The sequence below is a fragment of the Rhinatrema bivittatum genome, chromosome 3 (genome assembly GCF_901001135.1).
Source record: "Rhinatrema bivittatum chromosome 3, aRhiBiv1.1, whole genome shotgun sequence".
In the NCBI taxonomy this organism is placed as follows: domain Eukaryota; kingdom Metazoa; phylum Chordata; class Amphibia; order Gymnophiona; family Rhinatrematidae; genus Rhinatrema; species Rhinatrema bivittatum.
Window position 1 is genome coordinate 393,133,405 of NC_042617.1, and position 24,842 is coordinate 393,158,246.

General features: G+C 45.4%; 1 protein-coding gene across 3 annotated transcripts in view; it reads left to right on the top strand.

Moving 5' to 3' along the window:
- The window catches only part of COL9A1 (collagen type IX alpha 1 chain), a 373,679-nt gene that overhangs the window by 275,478 nt on the left and 73,359 nt on the right, over positions 1-24,842 (top strand). For all 3 annotated transcript variants that reach the window (XM_029595655.1, XM_029595654.1, XM_029595653.1), the window contains 4 exons: positions 21,209-21,262; positions 21,886-21,939; positions 22,049-22,102; positions 23,002-23,055. In XM_029595655.1, the coding sequence (XP_029451515.1) occupies positions 21,209-21,262; positions 21,886-21,939; positions 22,049-22,102; positions 23,002-23,055 (216 nt within the window). The remainder of the gene's footprint in view (positions 1-21,208; positions 21,263-21,885; positions 21,940-22,048; positions 22,103-23,001; positions 23,056-24,842) is intronic.

Below are 24,842 nucleotides of genomic sequence, written 5' to 3' on the forward strand. Positions count from 1 at the left end.
TCATCTGACAGGACTTTCCCCTGGTGAAAGCATGCTGCTTCTGATCGAGCAATCCACCGGATTGTAGATAGTTCACTATCCTTTCCTTCAGCAGAATTTCCATTAATTTTCCCACCACTGAGGGGATGCTAACCAGCCTGTAATTTCCAGCATCTTCTCTGCTCCCACTCTTGTGGAGTGGGACCATCGCTGCTCTTCTCCAATCACTAGGCACTATACCCTTTTCCAGGGATCTATTGAACAGGTCACACAGTGGACCCACCAGGACATCTCCGTGTTCCCTCTGTATTCTGGGGTTAACCTCATCAGGTCCCATGGCTTTGTCCACTTTCAGTTTTCTTAGCTCTTCCCATATATTATCTTCCATAAATGGAGTTTCATCTCGTCCACCCCTTTCTACAGTCTTGATAACAAGTGACGGTCCTTCTCCAGGATCTTCTTTAGTGAACACTGTTTAATATCTCTGCTAATTCATCATCTCTCTCAACCCATTGATCCTTAGCCCCTTTCAATTTCACTTATAGCACTATGTACCTTTCTCCTTTCTCTGATATATTTGAAAAATGTTTTGTTACCTCGCTTTATCTCCTTGGCAATCCTTTCCTCTGCCTGACTTTTTGCTTTCTTGATTACTTTTTTCATCTCCCTCAGTTTTCCCAGATAATCCTCTCTGTGTTCCACTTTTTGGGATTCTTTGTATTTCTTAAAAGCTTCTTTTTTTGCTTTTATTATATCAGCCACCTCCTTTGTGAACCAGATTGGATTCTTATTTCTCTTACTTTTGCTTACTTTTCTAACATATAGATTTGTTGCTTTTGTAATTGCTCCTTTCAGTTTGACCTACTGCTGTTCTAACTCTCCCATTTTCTCCCAGTCTTCAAGTTTTGCCTCCAGATATTTCCCCATTTCTACAAAGTTTGTTTTTTTGAAGTTCAAAACTCGGGTCTTTGACACTTCTCCGGATCCTATTTATAGTATCAAACCATACTGTTTGATGATCACTGGTGCTGAGGTGGGCACCCACCCGGACATTAGAGACATTTGCCCCATTAGTGAGCATTAGGTCAAGTATAACTCCCTCTCTTGTGGGTTCCATTATCATTTGTTTAAACAGAGCCTCTTGCAGGGCATCCACTATCTCTCTATTTCTGTTAGATTCAGCAGAAAGGATTCTCCAGTCCATGTCCGGAAGATTAAATTCACCAGCAATCAACACATCCCCCTTCTTTCCCAGCTTTATAATATCTGTGATCAGATCTCTGTCTAGTTCTTCCGTTTGAGTCAGAGGCCTGTACACCACTCCAGTAAAAATGGATGTTCTTAGGTTATAAAAGCAGCTCTCTACTGAGAGACTGGAGGCCGTGTTTTGAGTTGGAGTTAGGTGGCAGTCAGGAGCGTTTTCTGCATTTGGATTTTGGGCCTACTTGGAGGAGCCTGGCAAGCCCTGCTTGGTGATCCTAAGCAAGGTCAGGAGGCCATCTACTCCAGTCCACTCATTGGCTGGTTGGGTGTATAGCCAGGTTGGTTTTTGGGGGTTTTGGACATTTTCATGATAGGAAGCCTTGTTGGACTCCTGGGTGTTGCTTGACTGGAAGAGCACTGGGAATCCTTTCCCTGGGGATTCCGAGTTCTCTTCCAGTAAGGAAGGAAGACCTGCCCCAATGCAACCTCTGTTTGGGATTAGAGGAATGGAGATGACCTGATACAAGGACATGCCAGTGTTTGACTTCAGTTGTGGGAAAAAATAAATTTTGTTAGAAGATCCAGGAGAAGAGTTTTGCTATCCCTTCCTACCTGAAGAGGAAAATTGAGGGCTGTGTGTTCTGAGGGGATCTCTTTCACATTGGGATTTGAAACAGAAAAAAGGTTAATAGAGATCAAGAGAGGGAGAGAGACAAAGAACTATGAGTAAAAACAACTGAACACCTTTTGAGGACCCCCAATTGGAGTTCTCTAGCCCTGGTGAGAGAGGAGTAATGACTATGCACAGACTGTATTTTTCCAACTTTTACTAGATTTGGAGGGGTTTTCCTGCCCACCTAAGGATACCCTGTCCACTTGGGGTCCTCACTTCGCCAAGCCCTGGAGGGTGAGTTTTTCCCCATGTCCTGGTGATAAGAAACATTTGCACAGATAGAGGGAAGGCCTGTAAACAGGAAAACCATATGTGGTATTTATTTACTAAAAATGTATTGACTGCCATTCTGAAGGTCATGGTGATTTACAATAAAAATTCATAATATAACAACTTCTATATACTACAATTATCTTAAATAACAGCAGAAATAAAAACAATTCAAAAGATAAAATCTGTAAAACACATGATGAAATCAAAATAAAATATACAATAAAATATAAATATAAATTAAAATAAAAGCTTTCTTCATCATCCTGGTAAAAATATTTACCCATTCAGTGTTAACCCATCATGTTTGTTTGTAATGATCTGTTACGATCCCCCCTGTTGCTGCGCTACAGGAGGTATCTTACCTTTCCTCCGGAGGCCGCTCTGAAGCCAGGGCCTCGCCTGTGCACCATCCAGGGCTTGCTCCAGGGCCTGGGAGGCCTAGCTGTTCCTGAGGCCTACCTGTGGCTTGCATGGCTGTGTTTGGACTTCCTGTTTGGCGACGCCCTTCTCCTTAGGGGCCGGCCCGCAGCTCTCTACCCCAGTTATAGGGCCAGCAAGGGGCGGTCCTGGCAAACTCCTCCCAGGGAGTTGCCTACATCCTGCAGTATAAAAGGACTCTCATTTCACTTGCAACTGGCCTTCGGATTGGGTTCTACAGTTGCCTGTAACCTCTCCCGATCCTCCGTGGTCTGCCTTGCTTTGATGGCTCCTTGTCCTGTCTCAGCCTTGATGTCTGCTCCTGATGTTACCTGATGTCTGCCTTGATGTGTTACCTGATGTCTGTTCCTGATCCTATGCTTGATCCAGTTCCTGAGTTTCCCAGATGATCCTGCTTCAGGCTGCCGGTGTGCAGCGAACCCTGCTTCAGGCTGCCGGTGTGCAGCAAACCCTGCTATAGACTGCTTGTACTGCAGCTACTTGCCTTACCCCGTTCCTCAATGCTAGCACCTCGTTCCTGTATCTTCAAGATGTCCTGGTGCCTCACAGCAAGCCATGTCGTGGTCCGTGACCAGCCCCGTGGGCGGGCTGAGTAGGGCACTTCGGGATGCAAGCCATGCACCTCGTTCCTGAGTCTGTGAGAAAGCCCCTTACCCTGTTCCTGAATGCTAGCACCTCGTTCCTGTATCTTCAAGATGTCCTGGTGCCTCGCGGCAAGCCATGTCGTGGTCCGTGACCAGCCCCGTGGGTGGGCTGTGTAGGGCGCTTCGTGATGCAAGCCATGCACCTCGTTCCTATATCTGTGAGAAAGCCTTACCTTATTATTGAAGGCAACCTCTGTAGTGGTCCGTGACCAGCCCCGCGGGCGGGCTGTGTAGGGTGCTCCATGTTGCCAGTCTCGTACCTCGCCCTTGAGTCTCTTGTATGCCTCATACCTCATTCTTGCCTCTGATGTCTCTGCACCAGTCCTTGCCTCTGATGTCTCTGCACCAGTCCTTGTCTCTGATGTTTCTGCACTGGCCTACGCCTAGATGTCTTCCGTGTACTATGGACTCTGTCTGCCCTCGTTCTCTGTCCGGCCTGCCGCCCTTTGCCGTTACTCAGCGGCAGGTCCGAAAGGGCTTGGAACAGTCGGAGGACCGTTCATCAACCAACATTGCGTTGCTGGTTGTCATGGGCATGCAGGTCCGGCTGAGGGTCAGACTTCGCTCCTTATCACCTGCTTCAGTACACGCCTGGCTCACCATGCCAGCACCGGCTCACCTCCCACGGTGTGGCTGGGGCTCCTCCCTAGCTCTCGCCGTGGCCCAAGGGCTCACACCACCTGCTTTAGAAATGGCCGTGTTCCTTGTGCCAACGATATGTACCCGAGGGCACCCAGACCCTCGGCCCGTCAGTGGCATGGCGGACGCACCCGTAACAATGATCAATCTTTAATTGAAAACATGTCTATTTTATTTGGCTTTTAAGAATAGTATAAACTCTTCTTAAGAATCTTAATGTCAGAAATGGTTCTAAGATCATCTGGCATTTTATTACTTAGGATTGGATTTGCTACAGACATTGCATGATTACTTATATCACCTGAGCATGTATTGGGAATGTGTGGTACTTCCAACAATCTTTTATTTGAAGATCTTAACTCCCGTTGAGTATATAGATGCAGTGCTACATAGGCATACAGAATCCCCTTTATTAAGAATGTTATGAAAAATCTCCAAATTTCATCATAATCCCAGAATGTTGTTCACAGTAGTTCAGAAACTTACCAAAACCACCCAAGACTTGACATCCACCAAACATGGAAGTAACGACTTCGCTGATTTCTTCAACACCAAAATATCTCACTTAATCCAATCCAACTTAACCGACAACAACCAAAGCACCAAACTTAACGCCAAATTAACTTTATTTATTTATTTATTTAAAACATTTTATATACCGACTTTCACGGAGAGAGTCCGACCAAGACGGTTCACAACTTCAAAATAAAAAGAAACAAAAATAATACAGTAAAATTAATAAAAAATCGTTAAATAAAATATAGTAAAAAGGTGGAAAAAAAATACATCGTATGGTTATAATCCCTAATTCTATATCATACCTTAACTAAAACTTTTTTTTTAACTAAAACAAGAAAAGTCAGAAAAAATTAAGAAACCAGAGGCCAAAGTTATCATATGGTTAGCAAGACAAACTATTAGACACTAAGTATATATAATAAACATGTACTGATATGAAGATCTTTGAGGAAAGATATTCGTTTCCTCAGTTCTCACAGGACAAGCAGGATGGTTGTCCTCACAAATGGGTGACATCGAGGATGGAGCCCACCACGGAAAAACTTCTGTCAAAGTTTAACAGAACTTTGACTGGCCCCTACTGGGCATGCCCAGCAAGGCACTGACCCTGCAGCCAGCAGGGGTCTCCCCTCAGTCTTCTTTTTTCCGCGCAGCAGTTGCCACGCGGTGAAAGGAGCTCTTCTTACCACGTTCCTGACAGGAATTCGGTTTTTCTTTCCGAAGAAAAATTTGCCCCTCAGGGGTCTCCCTTCGACAAATTTTTGTCACCTTCGCGGACTCCGGTAAGTTTTTTGCCGTTTTTCATCGACTGCCGTCGATTTTGGCCCTCGAGGCCTGTTGGCACTTACCGATCCCGCGGCTAAATTTGGCCCTAGGCCATGGCGATGGGGTTCCGTCGTTGTCCGGACTGTACCCGGACTATGTCAATCACAGACCCCCATAGGGTTTGTGTTTTGTGTTTGGGTAGTGAGCATGATGTCCTGACTTGCACCAAATGTGCCTTAATGACACCTAAGGGTCGCAAAGCCAGGATGGAGAAGATGGGGCTCCTCTTCCATGCACCCACCCCAACGCCATCGATAGCATCGACGTCATCGGAACCGGCACCGTCGAAGTTGCACCACCATCGTCAACCCTCCGGTGACCGTCCACCATCGATGACTTCTCGGCCGTCGACTCCTGTCCCCTCCCCGGATGGGCGAGGAGACCGAAAGGACAAGCATCGCCATCGACGGCACAAGTCTCGGCCTGTCGAGGATCCACAGTCATCGACCTCTGAACAAGCCGAGCCACTGACTAAGAGGCCTCGATCAGACTTGGCACCGTCCACGTCTCGTTCGCAGGCATCGAGGAAACCCTCACCCTCTCGGGGTGTGGGAGCCGTGATCCCACCGGTTACGGTGGTCCCTCCGGCTCTGCCTCAGCCTCCCTCTCCCGTCGAGCCGGGTATTGTTACCCCTGGTCTCCGGGCAGAACTGGACCGGCTGGTCCAGGAGGCCATCGAGAAAGCGATGCAAAGGTTCCAACCTCCACCGGCACCGTCTTTGGCACCGATTCCGGCACCGCCTCCGGCACCGACTCCGCCACCGAGGAGGGAACCGTCCACCGAGCCTCTGGTGGAGGCGCTAGCACCGCTACTACACCGCATGGAGGCACTTGTACATGCCCTTCCATCGATGATTCCAGTAGCACCGACAGCGCCACCGTCTCCGACAGGATTCTCATCGGCAGGAGAAACACCGTTCCTGATTTCCCCTTCCGGGGTGGTCCCATCGGTGCCTTCTCGTATATCTCCACCGATTTATCCTTCGGCTCCATCGATTCCAAGACCGGCACCGATTCCATCGGCAGCACCGAAGCCCTCGATGCCATTCCCAGTACTGCTTGCAGCACCGGTTCCTTCAAGGTTTCCTTCGATGCCTTCGGATCCTCAGCCAGATCCGTCAGGGCTTCAACCCCCAAGTGATCCCTACGATACCTGGGGTGATGATACATCTTCTGACACAGATTTACCATCACCACCTTCTCCTACAGAGAGTAGAAAAAGATCTCCTCCAGAGGATCTCTCCTTTATTAATTTTGTAAAGGAGATGTCAGACATTGTACCTTTTCAGCTGCAATCTGAGACCGATGACAGACACCAGATGATGGAACTGCTCCAATTTTTGGATGCTCCAAAAATCATCGCTTCCATCCCCATTCACCAGGTGTTTCTGGATCTCTTAAAGAAAAACTGGGAATCTCCTTCATCTGTGTCACCAGTTAACAAGAAAGCTGACTCCACATACCTCGTCCAGTCAGCACCAGGCTTTCAAAAGCCTCAACTGGATCATCGCTCTGTTGTGGTTGAGTCCGCTCAAAGAAAGGCCAAGCGTCTAAAGCCACACTCTTCCACTCCACCTGTCAAGGACAATAAATTCCTGGATAGTGTGGGACGGAAAGTGTACCATGGAGCTATGTTGATTTCTCGCATAGCTTCATATCAACTTTACATGACTCAATATAACAGAGCCATCCTTAAACAGATGCAAGATTACACTGACACATTACCGGACCAGTACCAGCCACAGCTTCAAGCCCTTCTTAACAAAGGGTTTGAGGCGGGGAAGCACGAGATCAGAACGGCTTACGATATCTTCGATGCTTCCACAAAAGTTTCAGCTACTGCCATCTCGGCCAGACGTTGGGCCTGGTTAAAGTCATCCAACCTTCGCCCAGAGGTCCAGGATCGTTTAGCGGATTTACCCTGCTTAGGGGACAATTTGTTTGGAGAACAAATTCAGCAAATTGTAGCTGAATTAAAAGATCACCACGAGACTTTGAAACAGCTTTCCTCTGTTCCGTCTGAGGTTTCCTCCAAACAACCACTTAAGAAGGACTCTAAAAAGTCGTTCTTTCGGCCACGTCGTTACTATCCTCCATCGGCCAGGCCTCATCCAGCTCGATCCTCTACCAGACCTCAGCCACGTCAGCCTAGGAAACAAAGGCCTACTGTAGCCCCTCCTCCTGGGCCTGCGGCTGGCCTTTGACTCCCCTGTAGGGAGCACATGCCAAACCCCTCTTCCAGACATCCCTGTAGGAGGTCGACTGTACCATTTTTTACAAGCTTGGTTGCAGATCACCTCAGATCAGTGGGTACTAGCAATTATCGCACAGGGTTACCACCTCAACTTCATAACTCTTCCGACAGACTCCCCGCCTCTTCAAGCGTGGAGTCTAACCACCCATTTGGCTCAATTACAACAGGAAGTATCTCTTCTTCTGCAATCAAATGCTATAGAACCCGTCCCTCCCTCTCAACGAGGGAAGGGATTCTATTCCAGATACTTCCTAATACCAAAGAAATCAGGAGGACTACGTCCCATTTTGGACCTTCGAGCCCTCAACAAATACCTTCAAAAAGAGAAGTTCAAAATGGTAACCCTTGGCGCGCTGCTCCCTCTGCTACAAAGGGGGGATTGGCTGTGTTCTCTCGACCTCAAGGACGCTTATACTCACATTGCGATCGCAAGATCCCATCGCAAGTATCTGCGCTTTCTGGTAGGCCGCGACCATTATCAATACCGGGTATTGCCTTTCGGTCTGGCATCTGCTCCACGAGTCTTTACCAAATGTCTCGTAGTGGTAGCAGCATTCCTACGGAAGGAAGGTGTCCACGTCTACCCCTACCTGGACGATTGGCTAATCAGGGCCTCCACCCAACAGATTGCCCAATCCTCCCTAACATTGACAATTCAAACACTCCTTTCCTTAGGGTTTCTTGTCAATTACGAGAAATCTTGCTTAGTCCCATCTCAAACCTTATCCTTCATTGGGGCAGACTTGGACACCTTACAGGCAAAGGCTTACCTTCCTCATCAGAGGGTTCACACCCTAATCTCCCTAGCTCGCCAGCTCCAGTCTCAAAACACTGCCACGGCTCGCCAATTCCTCATTCTCCTAGGTCACATGGCATCCTCGGTCCAAGTCACTCCCATGACCCGACTAGCCATGAGAGTAACACAATGGACTCTACGACACCAATGGATTCAAGCTTTTCAGCCTCTGTCCTCCATAGTCACTGTTACACAAGCGATGCGCCTGTCTTTAACCTGGTGGACGACTCAGGTCAACCTCCTTCAGGGCTTACCTTTTCTCCCACCGGATCCGCAAGTAATCCTAACCACCGACGCTTCTCACATCGGTTGGGGAGCCCATGTGGACGACTTCCAAACCCAAGGGTTATGGTCAAAACAGGAAGCCGAACACCAGATAAATTTCCTGGAACTTCGAGCAATCCGCTATGCGCTCCGAACTTTCAAAGATCATCTATTCCATCAGATAATCTTAATCCAGACGGACAACCAAGTGGCCATGTGGTACATAAACAAGCAGGGAGGCACAGGATCCTTCCTTCTGTGTCAGGAAGCTGCGCAGATTTGGGCGGAAGCCCTCTCCCACTCTGTGTACCTCAGGGCCACTTACCTGCCGGGAGTAGACAATGTATTGGCAGACCAGCTGAGCCGTGTCTTCCAACCACACGAGTGGTCACTCAACCCTCTCGTAGCGACCTCTCTGTTTCGAAAGTGGGGTTTTTCCCGCATAGACCTCTTTGCGTCCCCTCAGAACCACAAAGTGGACAATTACTGCTCTCTCATTCGGAGCCAGCACTCTCGGCCGAGGGATGCGTTCTCCCTCAAGTGGCAACCGGTCTGCTCTATGCATTCCCTCCACTTCCTCTTGTGTCAAAGACTCTCGTGAAACTACGCCAGGACGGAGGAACCCTGATCCTGATAGCACCTTACTGGCCACGCCAAGTATGGTTTCCAATACTCCAGGATCTCTCCATCCGCAGGCACATTCCTCTGGGAATGGACCCGCATCTGCTCACTCAAAACGACGGATGCCTCCTCCATCCCAACCTCCAAGCCTTGTCCCTGATGGCATGGATGTTGAAAGGTTAGTCCTTCAACCATTTAACCTTTCAGATTCCGTTTCTCGTGTCCTAATAGCTTCACGAAAGCCTTCCACAAGAAGATCTTACTCATACAAATGGAAAAGGTATACATCATGGTGCACTTCTCAGTCCCTTGATCCCCTTTCCTGTCCAATCTCGAAATTCTTGGACTATTTATGGCATCTCTCTGAATCAGGTCTTAAAACCTCTTCTATAAGAATGCATGTCAGTGCGGTAGCCGCCTTCCATAAAGGTATTGGGGGTAGTCCTATTTCAGTACAACCCCTGGTAACGCGCTTTCTTAAGGGCTTGCTCCATCTGAAGCCACCCTTGCTTCCTCCGGCCCCATCCTGGGACATTAACCTGGTTCTCGGTCATCTAATGAAACCACCTTTCGAACCTCTGCACTCCTGTGACTTGAAATATCTCACTTGGAAAGTGTTATTCCTTTTGGCTGTTACTTCAGCTCGCAGGGTTAGTGAATTACAGGCCCTAGTTACCTATCCGCCTTACACTAAGCTCCTGCAGGACCGGGCGGTACTTCGCACTCACCCTAAATTTTTACCTAAGGTAGTTTCGGAGTTTCATATTAATCAATCCATCATACTACCTATCTTTTTTCCCAGGCCCCACTCCAACTCTGGAGAACAGACCCTGCATACCCTAGACTGTAAGCGGGCTCTAGCTTTTTACCTAGACTGTACAGTTTCTCACAGGAAGAGCACTCAATTATTCGTCTCTTTCCATCCTAACAAGTTAGGACAACCTGTGGGTAAGCAGGCTCTTTCCTCCTGGTTGGCGGACTGCATTGCTTTCTGCTATGAGCAAGCTGGCATCCCTTTTCAAGACTGTGTTAAAGCACACTCTGTGAGGGCCATGGCGACGTCAGTGGCACACCTTCGATCAGTGCCGCTTCCGGACATCTGCAAAGCTGCAACCTGGAGTTCCCTCCATACATTTGCAGCCCATTATTGTTTGGACAAAGCTGGAAGACAGGACTCCATCTTCGGCCAATCTGTCTTGCGTAACCTTTTTCCAACCTGATGTACCAACACCCTTCCACCTGCCCGGTAGGGTGCGGATGCCCTTTCCCAAATTCCACCCCAGTTGTTGTGCCTCTTGCACACCGTTGGGTGCATTTGGTGCAAGTCAGGACATCCTCAGCTCGGTACTCACCCATTTGTGAGGACAACCATCCTGCTTGTCCTGTGAGAAAGCAAATGTTGCTTACCTGATGTAACAGGTGTTCTCACAGGACAGCAGGATGTTAGTCCTCACGAAACCCGCCCGCCACCCCCGCGGTGTTGGGTTCGTTTTCTTTTTACTTTTTAGGCACTGCCTGTAGCTTTGAAAATCAGACTGAGGGGAGACCCCTGCTGGCTGCAGGGTCAGTGCCTTGCTGGGCATGCCCAGTAGGGGCCAGTCAAAGTTCTGTTAAACTTTGACAGAAGTTTTTCCGTGGTGGGCTCCATCCTCGATGTCACCCATTTGTGAGGACTAACATCCTGCTGTCCTGTGAGAACACCTGTTACATCAGGTAAGCAACATTTGCTTTCCTGCAAATGCCATTTTGAATAAATAGGTTTTCAGTGCCTTCTTAAATTCCTTGTGATCCGTAATTGATCTTAAAGTATTTGGAATCGAGTTCCAAAGAATGGGTCCCGCCACTGAGAATGCTCTCTCTCTAGTTATATTTAATCTGGCCAGCTTGACTGTGGGCACATCAAGTAGATACTTGGAGGCAGATCTGAGGTTTCTAGTGGGCTTATATAACCGTAATGAGGTACAGAGCCAAGTTGAATTCAGATCATGTATTAATGTGTGGATTAGTGACAAGATTTTATATTTCACCCTAAACTTAATGGGCAACCAGTGTAAACTAAATAGGATGGGGGTGATATGATGTCTCATAGGTGCTCCTGTTAATAGACGGGCAGCGGAATTCTGAATCTGTTGCAAAGGTCTTAAGGTAGAATCCGACAAACCCAAACAAAGGCTATTACAGTAGTCTAAACCTGAGAAAATGAGGGATTGAATAACCATTTGAAAATCTGATTTAAATAGAAGTGGCTTTAATCTTTTTATTGTCTGTAATTTGAAGAATGAAGTCTTAACCAGATGAGAAATATGATAAGTTAGAGACAAATTGGTATCTACTTGTATTCCCAGATTACGAGCTACTCTTTTTATCTCAATGACCTCTGTACCTAGTGTGGTCCAACTTTGATACCGCATCCACACTTGAAATTCAATCTATTATAAACAAAATGAACCCCGCCAGCCATCCAATTGATAGCATCCCAATAACAACCCTTAAATCAATAGAACCCACCATATCAAAAACCATTACCAAAATTGTTAACCTTTCTCTAACTGAAGATAATTACCCCATATGCCTCAAATCGGCTGTCATAAAACTAATCCTAAAAAAACCCAACCTTGATCCTGAAATACTCTCCAACTACCGCCCCATATCAAACCTCTTGTTCATTGCCAAAACCATTGAAAAAGTCGTATACACTCAACTTGACGACTATCTTGAAACAAACAAAATCCTTCACCCATCCCAATATGGATTTAGAAAAAACCTAAACACTGAATCTCTCCTTATCTCCCTAAATGACATTATTATAAGAGGCTTTGACAAGGGAGAAAAATACCTCCTCATACTCCTTGACCTCTCGGCCGCCTTCGACACAGTAAACCACAAGATACTGTTGGAACAACTAACTCAAATTGGTTTAACTGGGACAACCCTACAATGGTTCTCCTCCTACCTATCTGACCGTACATACCAAGTATTAATCAAAAACAAGCCATAAAAAATGATCAACCTTAACACTGGAGTCCCTCAAGGATCTGCTTTATCTGCCACCCTTTTCAACATTTACCTTCTCCCCATCTGCCAACTACTTGAAGAGCACAAAATCACACATTTCCTATATGCTGATGACATTCAACTTCTAATTCCCATACATAATTCCCATTGGCTTGCAGTTCATACCCAGGGATGGGGTTACACTTCTCTGCATGATCATGAAGGGGTGAATAAGCATGTGGATAAAGGTGAACTGGTAGATGTGGTGAATTTGGATTTTGAGAAGGCGTTTGACAAAGACTCTCATGTGAGGCTTCTAAGAAAATTAAAAAGTCATGGGATAGGAGGAGATGTCTTTTTGTGGATTGCGAATTGGTTAAAAGATAGGAAACAGAGAGTAAGAATTAATTGGTCTGTTTTTACAATAGAAAAAGGTAAACAATGGAGTGCTTCAGGGATCTGTACTTGGACCGGTGCTTTTTAATATATTTATAAATGATCTGGAAAGAGGTACGATGAGTGAGGTGATCAAATGTTGCAGATGACACAAAATTATTCAAAGTAGTTAAATCACAACCAGATTATGATAAATTGCAGGAGGATCTTGCGAGAATGGAAGATTGGGTGTCAGTATGGCAAATGAAATATATCGTGTACAAGTGCAAAGTGATGCATATAGGGAAAAATAACCCATGCTGTAACTACAGGATGTTAGATTCCATTTTAGGAGTTAACACCCAGGAAAAAGATATGGGTGTCATAATTGATATTATATTGAAATCGTCGGCTCAGTGTGCTGTGGCAGTCAAAAAAGCAAACAGGATGTTAGGAATTATTAGGAAGGAAGTGGTGAATAAAACAGAAAATGTCATAATGCCTCTGGATCACTGCATGGTGAGACTGTACCTTGAATACTGTGTGCAGTTTTGGTAGCCGCATCTCAAAAAAGATATAGTTGCACTGGAGAAAGTACAGAGAAGGGTGACCAAAATGATAAAGTGAATGGAATGGCTCCCCTTTGAGGAAAGGCTAAAGAAGTTAGGGCTGTTTAGTTTGGAGAAGGGACGGTTTAGGGGAGATGATAGAGATCTACAAAATCATGAAAGGACTTGAATGGGTAAATGCAAAACGGTTATTTACTCTTTTGGATAATACAAGGACTAGGGAGGCAGTCCATGAAATTAGCAAGTAATACATTTAAAACAAATTGGAGAAAATTCCTTTTCACTCAACACACAAGCTCTGGAATTTGTTGTCAGAAGATGTGGTTTAAGGCAACTAGTGTAGCTGGATTTTAAAAAAGTTTGGATAAGTTCCAGAAGAAGTCTATAAACTGCTATTAATCAATAAGGAATAGCCACTGCTTGTTGATGGCATTAGTAGCATGGGATGTTTGGGTACTTGTGACTTGGATTGGCCACTGTTGGAGACAGGATACTGGGCTTGATGGACCCTCGGTCTGATCCAGTATGGCAATTTCTTATGTTCTTATAGTCTTATGATGTGCAGACAGCTTTTCATCAGCAGCTCTTGAGGTGATGAATATCATGGCAACTCTTAAAGCTATGAAGCCAACCAGTAGAATAGTAAATCACTTTCAAGCTGCATTTCTATGTGAAAAAACTTGGCCTTCCCTGTTAATATAGGGCCGGATTTTATAAATTAGCGCGAGCACGTACTTTTGTTCGTGCACCAGGCGCGAACAAGAGTACGCGGGATTTTAATAGATACGCGCCTATCCATTAAAATCCGGGGTCGGTGCGCGCAAGGCTGCCCAAAATCGACAGCCTGCCCAAAATCGACAGCCTGCGCACGCCGAGCCACGCAGCCTGCCTCCATTCCCTCCAATTTCGGAGCGGCCTCGGAGGGAACTTTCCTTCCACCCCCCTGCACCTTCCCTTCCCCTACCTAACCCCCCCCCCCCCGGCCCTATCTAAACCTCCCCCCTACCTTTGTCGGCAAAGTTACGCCTGCTTCCAGCAGGCGTAACTTTGCGTGCGCCGGCCAGCTGCTCCGCTCCATGTTCCGGTCCCGGGGGCTGGTCCGGAGGCCGTGGCCACACCCCCGGAATGCCCCCGGGCCGAAACCATGCCCGCGGCGCCGCCCTCTAAACGTCGCGTCACGCGTGACACACCCCCAAAACACCGCATCACTCCGGGCACGCCCCCGACATGCCCCTCCGGGACTTATGCGCGTCCTGGGGCTTGCGCGCGCCACCGAGCCTATGCAAAATAGGCTCGGCGCGCGCAGGGGGGGTTTGGGGTAGGTTTTCGGGGGGTACGCGCGTAGGATACCCCTTTGAAAAATCTACCCGATAGCCTAGACACAGGCACACTGGGATTGTGCCATGGCCCCAGGACTCACGTTCATGTCCACTCCTGAGCACTGTCTGCTCTTGCAACAGTGAGGCCATGTACATTGTCTTTCCTTTAGGGTTTTACATGTTTGGATCCTTAAGTTTATACTCATATGTGTTACGATCCTGCTCGTGGAGCCCATCCCGCGAGCAAGCCCTCCACTTACCACTCCACTCTGATGCTGCCCTGGACTGCCGCTGCTTCATGGCCTGATGCCGCTCTCGCAGCAGGAGGGGCCGCTGCTGTCCCTCTGTGTGGCTGGGAAGCCACAGCCGCTGATTTCGCCTTCGCGGCGGGGAAGCCACCACCGGGATCTCCTCTTTGTGGCTGGGCTGCTGCCACTGCTGACTCCGCCTCCGCGGAGGGAATACGCCGCTGGGACTCCCTACTAGTGGCCAGAAGCTGCTGCCAGCACTGCCTCCACCTTCACAGCCGTGCACCACCTCCAGGACCTTTCTTGAGGCGTGGAAGCCACCTCCGACTTTGTCTCCTTCATGGCCCCGGTGCCGCTGCTGACTCTCCATCCTCTGGGCTCCTCTAGGCGTGGGCGCGTGCCTCTTCAAGATATTTAAAGGGCCAGCAGCGAGAAAAGCCCATGGCCCCACCGGATGACGTCATCAGTCTTCGCCCCAGTCCAGCCCTTTAAAAGAGCTTAGCTTCACTTCCTCAGGGCCTTTGAATCAGATTCCATGGTTGTCCATGTCTCCTCTTTCCAGTCAAGGTCTCCCGTGGTCTACTCCTATCCATATGGCTTTGTGTTCCACGTTCTTGTTCCTGATCTTCTCCATCTGACGTTCCTGGTCTTGTCCCTCGTCGGAGCTCCTTCGTCGCATGTTCCAAGTCCTGATGTTCCAAGTCCTGATGTTCCTTGTCCAGGAGTTCTGATGTTCTTCGTCCAGAAGTCCTGATGTCCAGATGTTCCTCATCCAAGTCCTGATGTTCCAAGTCCGGTTGTTCCTAGTCCAGAAGTATCTGATGTTCCATGTCAATAAAATCATCCATTGTACCTGAAGACTGGAGGGTGGCCAGTGTAACCCCAATATTTAAAAAAGGCTCCAGGGGCGATCCGGGTAACTATAGACCAGTGAGCCTGACTTCAGTGCCTGGAAAAATAGTGGAAACTATTCTCAAGATCAAAATCATAGAGCATATAGAAAGACATGGTTTAATGGAACACAGTCAACATGGATTTACCCAAGGGAAGTCTTGCCTAACAAATCTGCTTCATTTTTTTGAAGGGGTTAATAAATATGTGGATAAAGATGAACCGGTAGATGTAGTGTATTTGGATTTTCAGAAGGCATTTGAGAGGCTTCTAAGAAAACTAAAAAGTCATGGGATAGGAGGCGATGTCCTTTCGTGGATTACAAACTGGTTAAAAGACAGGAAACAGAGAGTAGGATTAAATGGTCAATTTTCTCAGTGGAAAAGGGTAAACAGTGGAGTGCCTCAGGGATCTGCACTTGGACCGGTGCTTTTCAATATATATATAAATGATCTGTAAAGGAATACGACGAGTGAGGTTATCAAATTTGCGGATGATACAAAATTATTCAGAGTAGTTAAATCACAAGCGGATTGTGATACATTACAAGAGGACCTTGCAAGACTGGAAGATTGGGCATCCAAATGGCAGATGAAATTTAATGTGGACAAGTGCAAGGTGTTGCCTATAGGGAAAAATAACCCTTGCTGTAGTTACACGATGTTAGGTTCCATATTAGGAGCTACCACCCAAGAAAAAGATCTAGGCATCATAGTGGATAATACTTTAAAATCATCGGCTCAGTGTGCTGCAGCAGTCAAAAAAGAATGTTAGGAATTATTAGGAAGGGAATGGTTAATAAAACGGAAAATGTCTTAATGCCTCTATATCGCTCCATGGTGAGACCGCACCTTGAATACTGTGTACAATTCTGGTCGCCGCATCTCAAAAAAAGATATAGTTGCGATGGAGAAGGTACAGAGAAGGGCAACCAAAATGATAAAGGGGATAGAACAGCTCCCCTATGAGGAAAGGCTGAAGAGGTTAGGGCTGTTCAGCTTGGAGAAGAGACGGCTGAGGGGGGATATGATAGAGGTCTTTAAGATCATGAGAGGTCTTGAATGAGTAGATGTGACTCGGTTATGTACACTTTCGAATAATAGAAGGACTAGGGGGCATTCTATGAAGTTAGCAAGTAGCACATTTAAGACTAATCAGAGAAAATTCTTTTTCACTCAATGCACAATAAAGCTCTGGAATTTGTTGCCAGAGGATGTGGTTAGTGTAGCTGGGTTCAAAAAAGGTTTGGATAAGTTCTTGGAGGAGAAGTCCATTAACGGCTATTAATCAAGTTTACTTAGAGAATAGCCTATCACAGGTCCCTCCATCTGGAACGCCATGCCTCCGGACCTCAGGCAGGAAACTTGCCTACCAACATTCAAAAAGAAACTAAAGACTTGGCTGTTCTGCCGAGCCTTCCCCGCCAATAGCCCAACAGCCTGATTTAGAACTATTCCATCACTCATGTAAATAAACAAACGCTAATTATACTCACAAGTCATCATGAGGTCGGCTCATTGCCTCCCTCCCATATTCCATTGTATATAGTAATTTATCTTCGTTCTCCCTCTCTTTTTTTCCTTCTCCCAGTTAAGGCATCCTTGTTATAATGTAACTTTATGCTCCTTTAAATTATCTCTTGTTGACTGGATGGTTATAGTTACTGCTTAGTTCGATGTAAACCGAGTTGATTTGATTTGTATCAAGAAAGTCGGTATATAAAAGCCTTTAATAAATAAATAAATAAATAATAAATAAATAAATAGCCACTGCTATTAATTGCATCAGTAGCATGGGATCTTCTTAGTGTTTGGGTAATTGCCAGGTTCTTGTGGCCTGGTTTGGCCTCTGTTGGAAACAGGATGCTGGGCTTGATGGACCCTTGGTCTGACCCAGCATGGCAGTTTCTTATGTTCTTATGTCCAGGTGCCCTGATGTTCTATGTTCCTCATAATCCAAGTTCTGAGCTCTGAGTTCCAAGTTCTGAGTCTTGAATCCTGACGTCCTATGTTCCAGTCCTAATCCTGATGTGTCTGCTAGTTCCTAGCTCCTAGTTCAAGCCTAGTCTCGCTTCCAGATGACCGCCATGGGAGTAAATCTGTATTGATCCGGTGTCCGTTTCCGGTCGTTGGAGTCCTCTTCCAGCTAGACCCTTCTTTGAGCGCTGCCCAGATTCCTCCTTCGTCCTAAGCCTGAGTCCTGCACATGTCCCGCTCTCCGCTTGGTCCGCAACCAGCCTTTTCAGGTTGAGTAGGGTGCGCAGTGGGACAGGGTGGTCCATGACCAGTCCATAGTGGGCTGTGTAGGGCACCCTGAGGGGCAGTGCCTTCCAAGTATCCTCGTCTTGTCCAAGTTCCAGCTATCCATGTCTCATCTAGTTCCTGTCCTCTGGCCTCTTGCACTCGTCGTTCCCAAGCGGTGTGTCTGGAAGGGCTATTGAGTGGCTGGAGGGCTACGTCTGAGACCAGCATTCCGTTGCTGCGTCTCACTGGTGCATGTAGGTCCAGCAGAGGGGCTGAGCCTGCCTTGTTCCAGTTCCTGTTGTTCCTTGCCTGGTCCAGTCTAGCCTTGTTCCTGTTCCGCCCGTGCCTGTACTCGCTCACTCCCCACAGTGTGCACCTTGGGGCTCCTCCCTGAGCTGCGCCGTGGCTCAAAAGGCTCACTATCCCCAGGAGCAGGCGACTGCGCCGCCGCGTCTCTCAGTAGGAATCGAAGGCCGCGCTCGCAACAATATGATTTGTTACACTTTAAGTCCACATTGATCTACACAATTTGTCATCGAGTGTTTTGGATAGTGATGCTTGCCACTCTCTGCACGTGACCCATAAGCCTTTCATGAGGGTAGTAATTGCCGTGTGCACTAGTTACCCTCTGGTTTTTGATTGCGGGTAGTAGCTGCTGCAGTCTGGATTCAACTCTAGCCTTCTGACATGGGTAGTAACTGTTACTTTGCACTATCTCCAAGCCTTCTTTTGAGGTTAGTACCGGGGGAAGCCGGCAGGGGGGGGGGGGCGGAATTAGTGGGGGTAATTATGTTAAATGGGTCATGGCTGTGGGGCTTGCCTTGGTTTAAAGCAAATACAAGAGCTGTTTCCTGAAGGCCAGTGTGGGTAGAAGGACTGTCAGTAATGATGTATAATTTTGTAGTCCTCTCTGTTGGGTATGTTTACTGCTATTTTAGTTGCCATTATTACTTGGTTGAGATAACATTGCACTGCAGATTTCCTTTGTACTATTTCATTGTAGAATGTCTTACGGTATATTGAGTATACAAGTATGGTTATCATAGGTTTCTTTTCCTCACTCACAATTTGATTTGTTGGGCAATGTAATGCTCTGCTTTTCACTCATATCACTGCAATCATGCCTGGAGTGTTTTGGTTGGGAGGGTGTGTCATAAAGGGACAATGGAGCTGAGGGTGCAAAGGTCACTGGCAGCTTTGCTTGCTCAAATGGATTGTGGTACCTTTCCCTTAACAGAGTTGTTATGATGGACCAGGTGTCACAAAGTTCTTAATGGTGTATGCCTGGGGAATGGGTTTCTTTGGTTACTGAAGGGATGATAGGAGGATGTGCATTTTTTTTTGTGTACGTTCTTGTCATATTTTATTAATGGACCAAGTTTGCTTAGAAGCAACTCTTTAATTGGCAGGAGGGAGCATTTTGATGCCTCATATTCAGGGATCGTGGGTGTAGGTCACTCTTGGGGGTGGGTTTTGTAATGAGGTAATATGGAATCCTCAGGATTGGCAGTGTTTGAAGTGATTGGGGAACAATGTACACTGGGTGATGCGAGTTTATGCTTCTTGAGCGCAGAGACATTTCAGGTGGTTGGGATTGAATAAAGGGTGCCTGATAGGGCAGGTATCTTTAGGTTGGTGAAGTGCTCTAGGCTCCATTAGGCGGGCAGTAGGGATAGACCAGGGATGGGGTTAGTCTTTTGAGGAATCATTAGGCTTGGTATAAAGGGAGGCTATGTGTGAAGGTGGTTCACATGTGCTTTGTAGGATTTGCTCCTTGTCAGGTTGTATTGGGTAGGATCACAATTTGGCAGGGTACCTGTTGGTGGACATGGAGGGCGTAGTGTGTGTTGGATCGAGGTATGGTTTACTTGTACTTTGCTAGTCAGTCATTATTGGTACCTGACTAGAGGGGTCAAGGGGGGGGGGGGTGGATATCTTGTATGGATTTCCTGTGGGCAGAGTACATGTTTTCTAGGGGAGCATCCACCTGTTTCTTTTGTATTAGTTTGAGGCCAACTTAGCTTTATTATGTGTGTGTGGGGGGGGGGGGGGGGGAGGGTTCCGAACTAACTTTGGTTGTCAGTGCCTGTGGCGGGAGAACTGAGCCAATTTATCAGTTGGTGCAGGGGAGCATTGCATAAAGGGAAGTTCATCTTGCAATTTTGGGATTGGGGGAAGCTGCTAGCATGCTGGGGGCTGCATGTTGGATATATGGCCAAAGGTGGCTAATTCCCATGGAGTCTCTCCTGTTGAGTTGTGGAAAGAGTGGGTATCTACTGGTGGCGATGGACTGCTAGAAGGAGCCTGAGGCCAAGATGGGTTGAAGGTGGTCTACCACTGAGATGTGGGAGTAGGGATGCCCAGCTTTGGGGTAGGGGTGGGGGAACAGGCGTTCCTTGTTATTGCTCAGATCAAGTCATGCTGTGGCATTATTTTCCCAAAAAAGTGCTGTTTTTTTTATATGGGATTGTAAGGGAAGTGGAGAGTGTGCATGGACCAGGTGGTCTCGGCTTCCCATGTGACAGACAATTTGTTCAGGCTATGATTAAATGATAGGGTCACAAAGAATGAGTTAATTTTGTATGTCATATATATATAATGAACTACAAGTATGAATGCCCATTAAAAGAAATGAAAACATTATTAAGAAAATAAGTGGGATAAATTTACATAACAATAAGAATATATATATTGAAGGGATTTGTCACTTTTTTCATTGTTTATTTCACTGAGCCACGATACCTTTATTGTATAAAATCAATGCTGTATGATGAGGAGCTGTATTTTCCAGTGATGGGATACTTTCTAAGTATTGGAATTTGAAACTGTTAACATATCAAATCTAAAGTCAAACAATTGGGCATGGATCATGACTAGAGACGTTTTTGATCTTGTAGTACATTACTATTGAGAGCATTTTTGGTCATCTGATATTGATATTGATGTAATACTTCAAGATCTCTGCTACTTTTTGTCTTTATCTATAATTTTGTCTAGAGACTACTCCAGATGTTTGCTAAACATGTTCTGTATAAAAGAATGGGAACCATACATTATTATTATTATTAAGTTTATTATCATATATTTATTTAAATTATGTACCTCTTTTTTGGTCACTTGATCATTCAAAGTGATGAACAACAGTAAAATAAAAAGAACAATCAAGTTCTTAAATGCCTTGAAGGTTTCATCAGAATTCTCAAAGAACATGGATTCCTTTTGTAAATAAACTTGTGAAGTATTTGAAAGCAGAACTGCTAGCTGTAACCTGCCTATTTCCTGAGTCTTTTTTTTTTCTTTTGGTCTTGTTTGTAGGTCACTCATTGTTTTTTATTCTGATGTATTTTACTTTTTGTAACCTTTGTTTCACATTATTTCACTGAATGGTTACTGGCAATTCTGTTTTGATTTTATACTGAAACATAATACATGGTTTTGCAGGGTGATCAAGGACAGCGAGGCCCACCTGGGGAGACAGGTCCAAAGGGTGACAGAGTAAGTTGAACATGAATGTAAATTATGCTTCTGTCTTGAATTCCTATAACCTGTAGTTGAATGTTTACTATCTCACCCACATCAAAGAGTAGTTCAAGATAATAGTGAGGGTTCTTGGAGAAATGGCTAAATCTGTAACCTTCTTAGATGTGCTGCCTGCATTCATCAGGGGAATTGGCAAAATTCTTCTCAGACAGACATTTTAATTCATGGTTGAAAGGTTGCAAGGAAAAAAGTTTGAGGTATACTGGGGACAGGGGATGTACCTAGTAAGATAAGGATCTATACAGAGGGGATGGTTTTCATTCATCCACAAAAAGCACTGTAGCCCTTAGCCTTAGATTCAAATCCTGTATGAACTAGCATTTAAATAAAGTGACATGTGCAAACTTGTCACAACATTAGCCCTGCAGAAATACAATTCCTTTTATCCTGATATCTATAAATCATTTCTCGTTATTGGAAAATTGAAATCTTGTTGATATGACCTGATGTGATTTTAACTTTGCTATTTTGGGTTGTGTAATTTGACTTTCTGGTAATATGCAATTGCAATTTTCATAAAATGTTAGAAGTTTCTCCTCTAACATTCCTTTGTAAATGAGTTGAATTTGTTTTTATAGGGTCTTCAAGGTCAAAGAGGAATAACTGGCTTGCCAGGACCCAAAGGAGAGGCAGTATGTATACATTTGTATATATGTTATTGCTTTTCATTTCTTTAATATGTGCTGCTTTGACATGACTTGAAGAAAAGAATGATAGTTTGAATGATGTCTCTCTTTCAAGGGGTTGTCTGGTGTTGATGGCCGTGATGGCATCCCAGGAATGCCTGGATCAAAGGTAGTACCATGTTTTTCTAAGGTGCAAATTGAGTATGGTTCTTCTAGATGGTTCTTTTGTTTCCTCCTTTCAAAGGATTGTTTGAAATTGTTTATATCCTCAGAAAAGAAAATACAGAAATAATTTTTCATACTCCTAGCAATGTCAGAAATATTCATACTTAGCATCTTATATTGTGCTGTCTTGTTTCCATTCTTATAATTGATTTTCTGCTGTAGATGAAGTTGGATGGAGCTAAACAATAAATATCAACTAACTTATCTATAACAGGGTTTTGAGGTACCTTTAGTTTTTGAAAAATCTGATTTCACATTCTAAATCACATCCTTCAAACCACAATTTCACCCAATTTGACAGAAAACTTTTGAAAATTTTATGGGCCTGGTTTCCTCCTCTATATTAAAAATATTTAGTGTTCAGACTTCTCCTTTTAGTTTTAATATTTATGTTATCAGTATGCTAAATTTCAGCTTCCTGCTTGACTAGAATTTGGTTGGAAAAAAATACTGTGTGTAGCTATTTATATTACATTATAATTAAATACAGATATGTGAACAAAGGGATGCAGTATGTGCTTTGCACGTCTTACACAGTTACAGTAGATATAGAAGTTTGCTGTCTCACACAGAAAATTTGTGCCATTTGATTTGTTTTGCTTTTCATTTTCTAATGGTGCCTTAACCCGCACATGTTTAGTGATATCCTAGGCATAACATATAGAACATGATGGCAGAAAAAGACTATATTGCCTATTCATTGTGCGCATCCATCCAACCAATCCCCTGTATTTGTCTATTCAGCTGCATGTGAGTTAAAATCTTTTAAAAGTTCAAAACTAGAAATAAACTTATGACCCTATCAAATGCGTACTTTTGATTTATGTACCTAACATTTTCTAGGGTGAGACAGGAGAACCTGGTGTTCCAGGTGAAGCTGGACTTCAGGGATTGCCTGTAGGTATTTGGTGATGTACATATAGCTGAAATGAACATGTGCTCACAGACTTTTCGACTGTTAGCTCTTTCTGACTGTGCTCTGGATTACTCTTATTATTTGATTTAGTTTCTTTTTCGAAATTTAAATCTTTTTGGAGCTATTGTGTTGCTCAGTTGGGGAAAGCTATTCCCGCCCTCCCATCTTATCCACCCTCTCTTCCAGCTATCTATTCTTACTACATAAAGCTTGATCCATGAAGCAGGGGTTTTAAGGGTTGGGGCTTACAAAGTAAAATATAGGTTAGTTAAATAGGGGGGGTTAGGAAGTCCTGTCTTTTACCTGGGGAAACTGGTAGTTGCATCGATGTGCATGTCTACTAAAATTCCCCCACTTACGTGGTAGAGGCATCTTTTGCACATATGTGCTTGTGTCTGTATAAAATTGTGTACACATATACACGCGTACAGCCTATTTTGCGCATTGCGCACATATGAGCACGTATTTATAAAATGGCCGCGTCCATTGTTGCGAGCCTGCAAACATGTATACATGTGCGCCCACATGGCTGTTTCAAAGTTAACATCCTCGAGAGTATAGTACCATCTGTTACTACTAGTATACTTGCAATTAATTACAGATAGGAAATTGTATGAGGGGAGAAATATATCAGTGCTGCAGTATTCAGAGCAGCTTTTTGGAACTTTTATACTATTCCATCTGTGTGCAACTCTCTGACCTAAAGAAGAATATTGACAGACGTAGGAATGAACTAATATGGGACCATGTAATCTAGTACCACGGACTCAGGCCTTCCTAAAGGAGGAGAATCTATTTTAGTGTAGACTAAGGAAGAACTTGTCCCCTAGATCAGACACTACATCCAGCTCCTAGAAAAACAATTTTACAGCACTCGAGGTGAAGAAGTAGCCACTGGGGATACCAAAAGTTGGAGTTAAAATTGATGAGACAGGAAGGATCTTAAGAGATTGCAGAGGAACTTAAAGGAGGAAATCAAATTGTGTTAGGAGGTTTCGTATTGTGAGGATTGTAGAGTTGGGAAAGAACCATGAAGAGAAAGAAGTTTGGTGCTTGATGGGTGTCCAGACTTTCAGGGATGGACAAAGGGAGTCAGATGTTTGCTAGATAAATATGAAAGGAGTATGATCATTGTGCACCTAATCATAAATAACATGATTAAAGGTAAGACAGTTATATCCAAGAGCAGTACAAGACAATAGTGAGGGGCCTTGGAGAGGTAGCTGAATCTGTAGTGTTCTCATAAGTGCTGACTGCATACCACAGGGGAATTGGCAAAATTCTCCTCTGGAAGAAATTAAATTCATGGTTGAAAGAATAGTGCAAGAAAGAAGGTTTAAATTTTATTGGGATGTGTTATGCTCAGGCTTGTGAACTCTTGGGCCGACGGGAAGATGGTATACTTTAGGAGGTGGATCCGTAGGTTCTCCCGTCGGGTGGCGAGGCAGGACAGAAGAAGTGACCAGCTGACCCTCGGCTCTGGAGACTGAGGCAACTGTGGAGGCAGACGAGGAGTCTTAACGTCTAGGAGAGGAACTGTGTCTTCGCCACTGGAAGCCCGTGGTCCCCCCAGGAGGAACCTGCAGGGACCCGGGCCACTGGGACTTAGGTAGGCCTTTGAGAGGTCAAGGAGTCGTGAGGTCGGTGCAAGGGCTAACTGGAGCTTCACCCCTGGAAGCCCGGGGTCCCCCCGGGAGGAGCCCGTAGGAACCCAGGCCGCTGGGACTTAGGTGGGCCCTTGGAGACGATAGTCCAGAAGAAGTCCGAG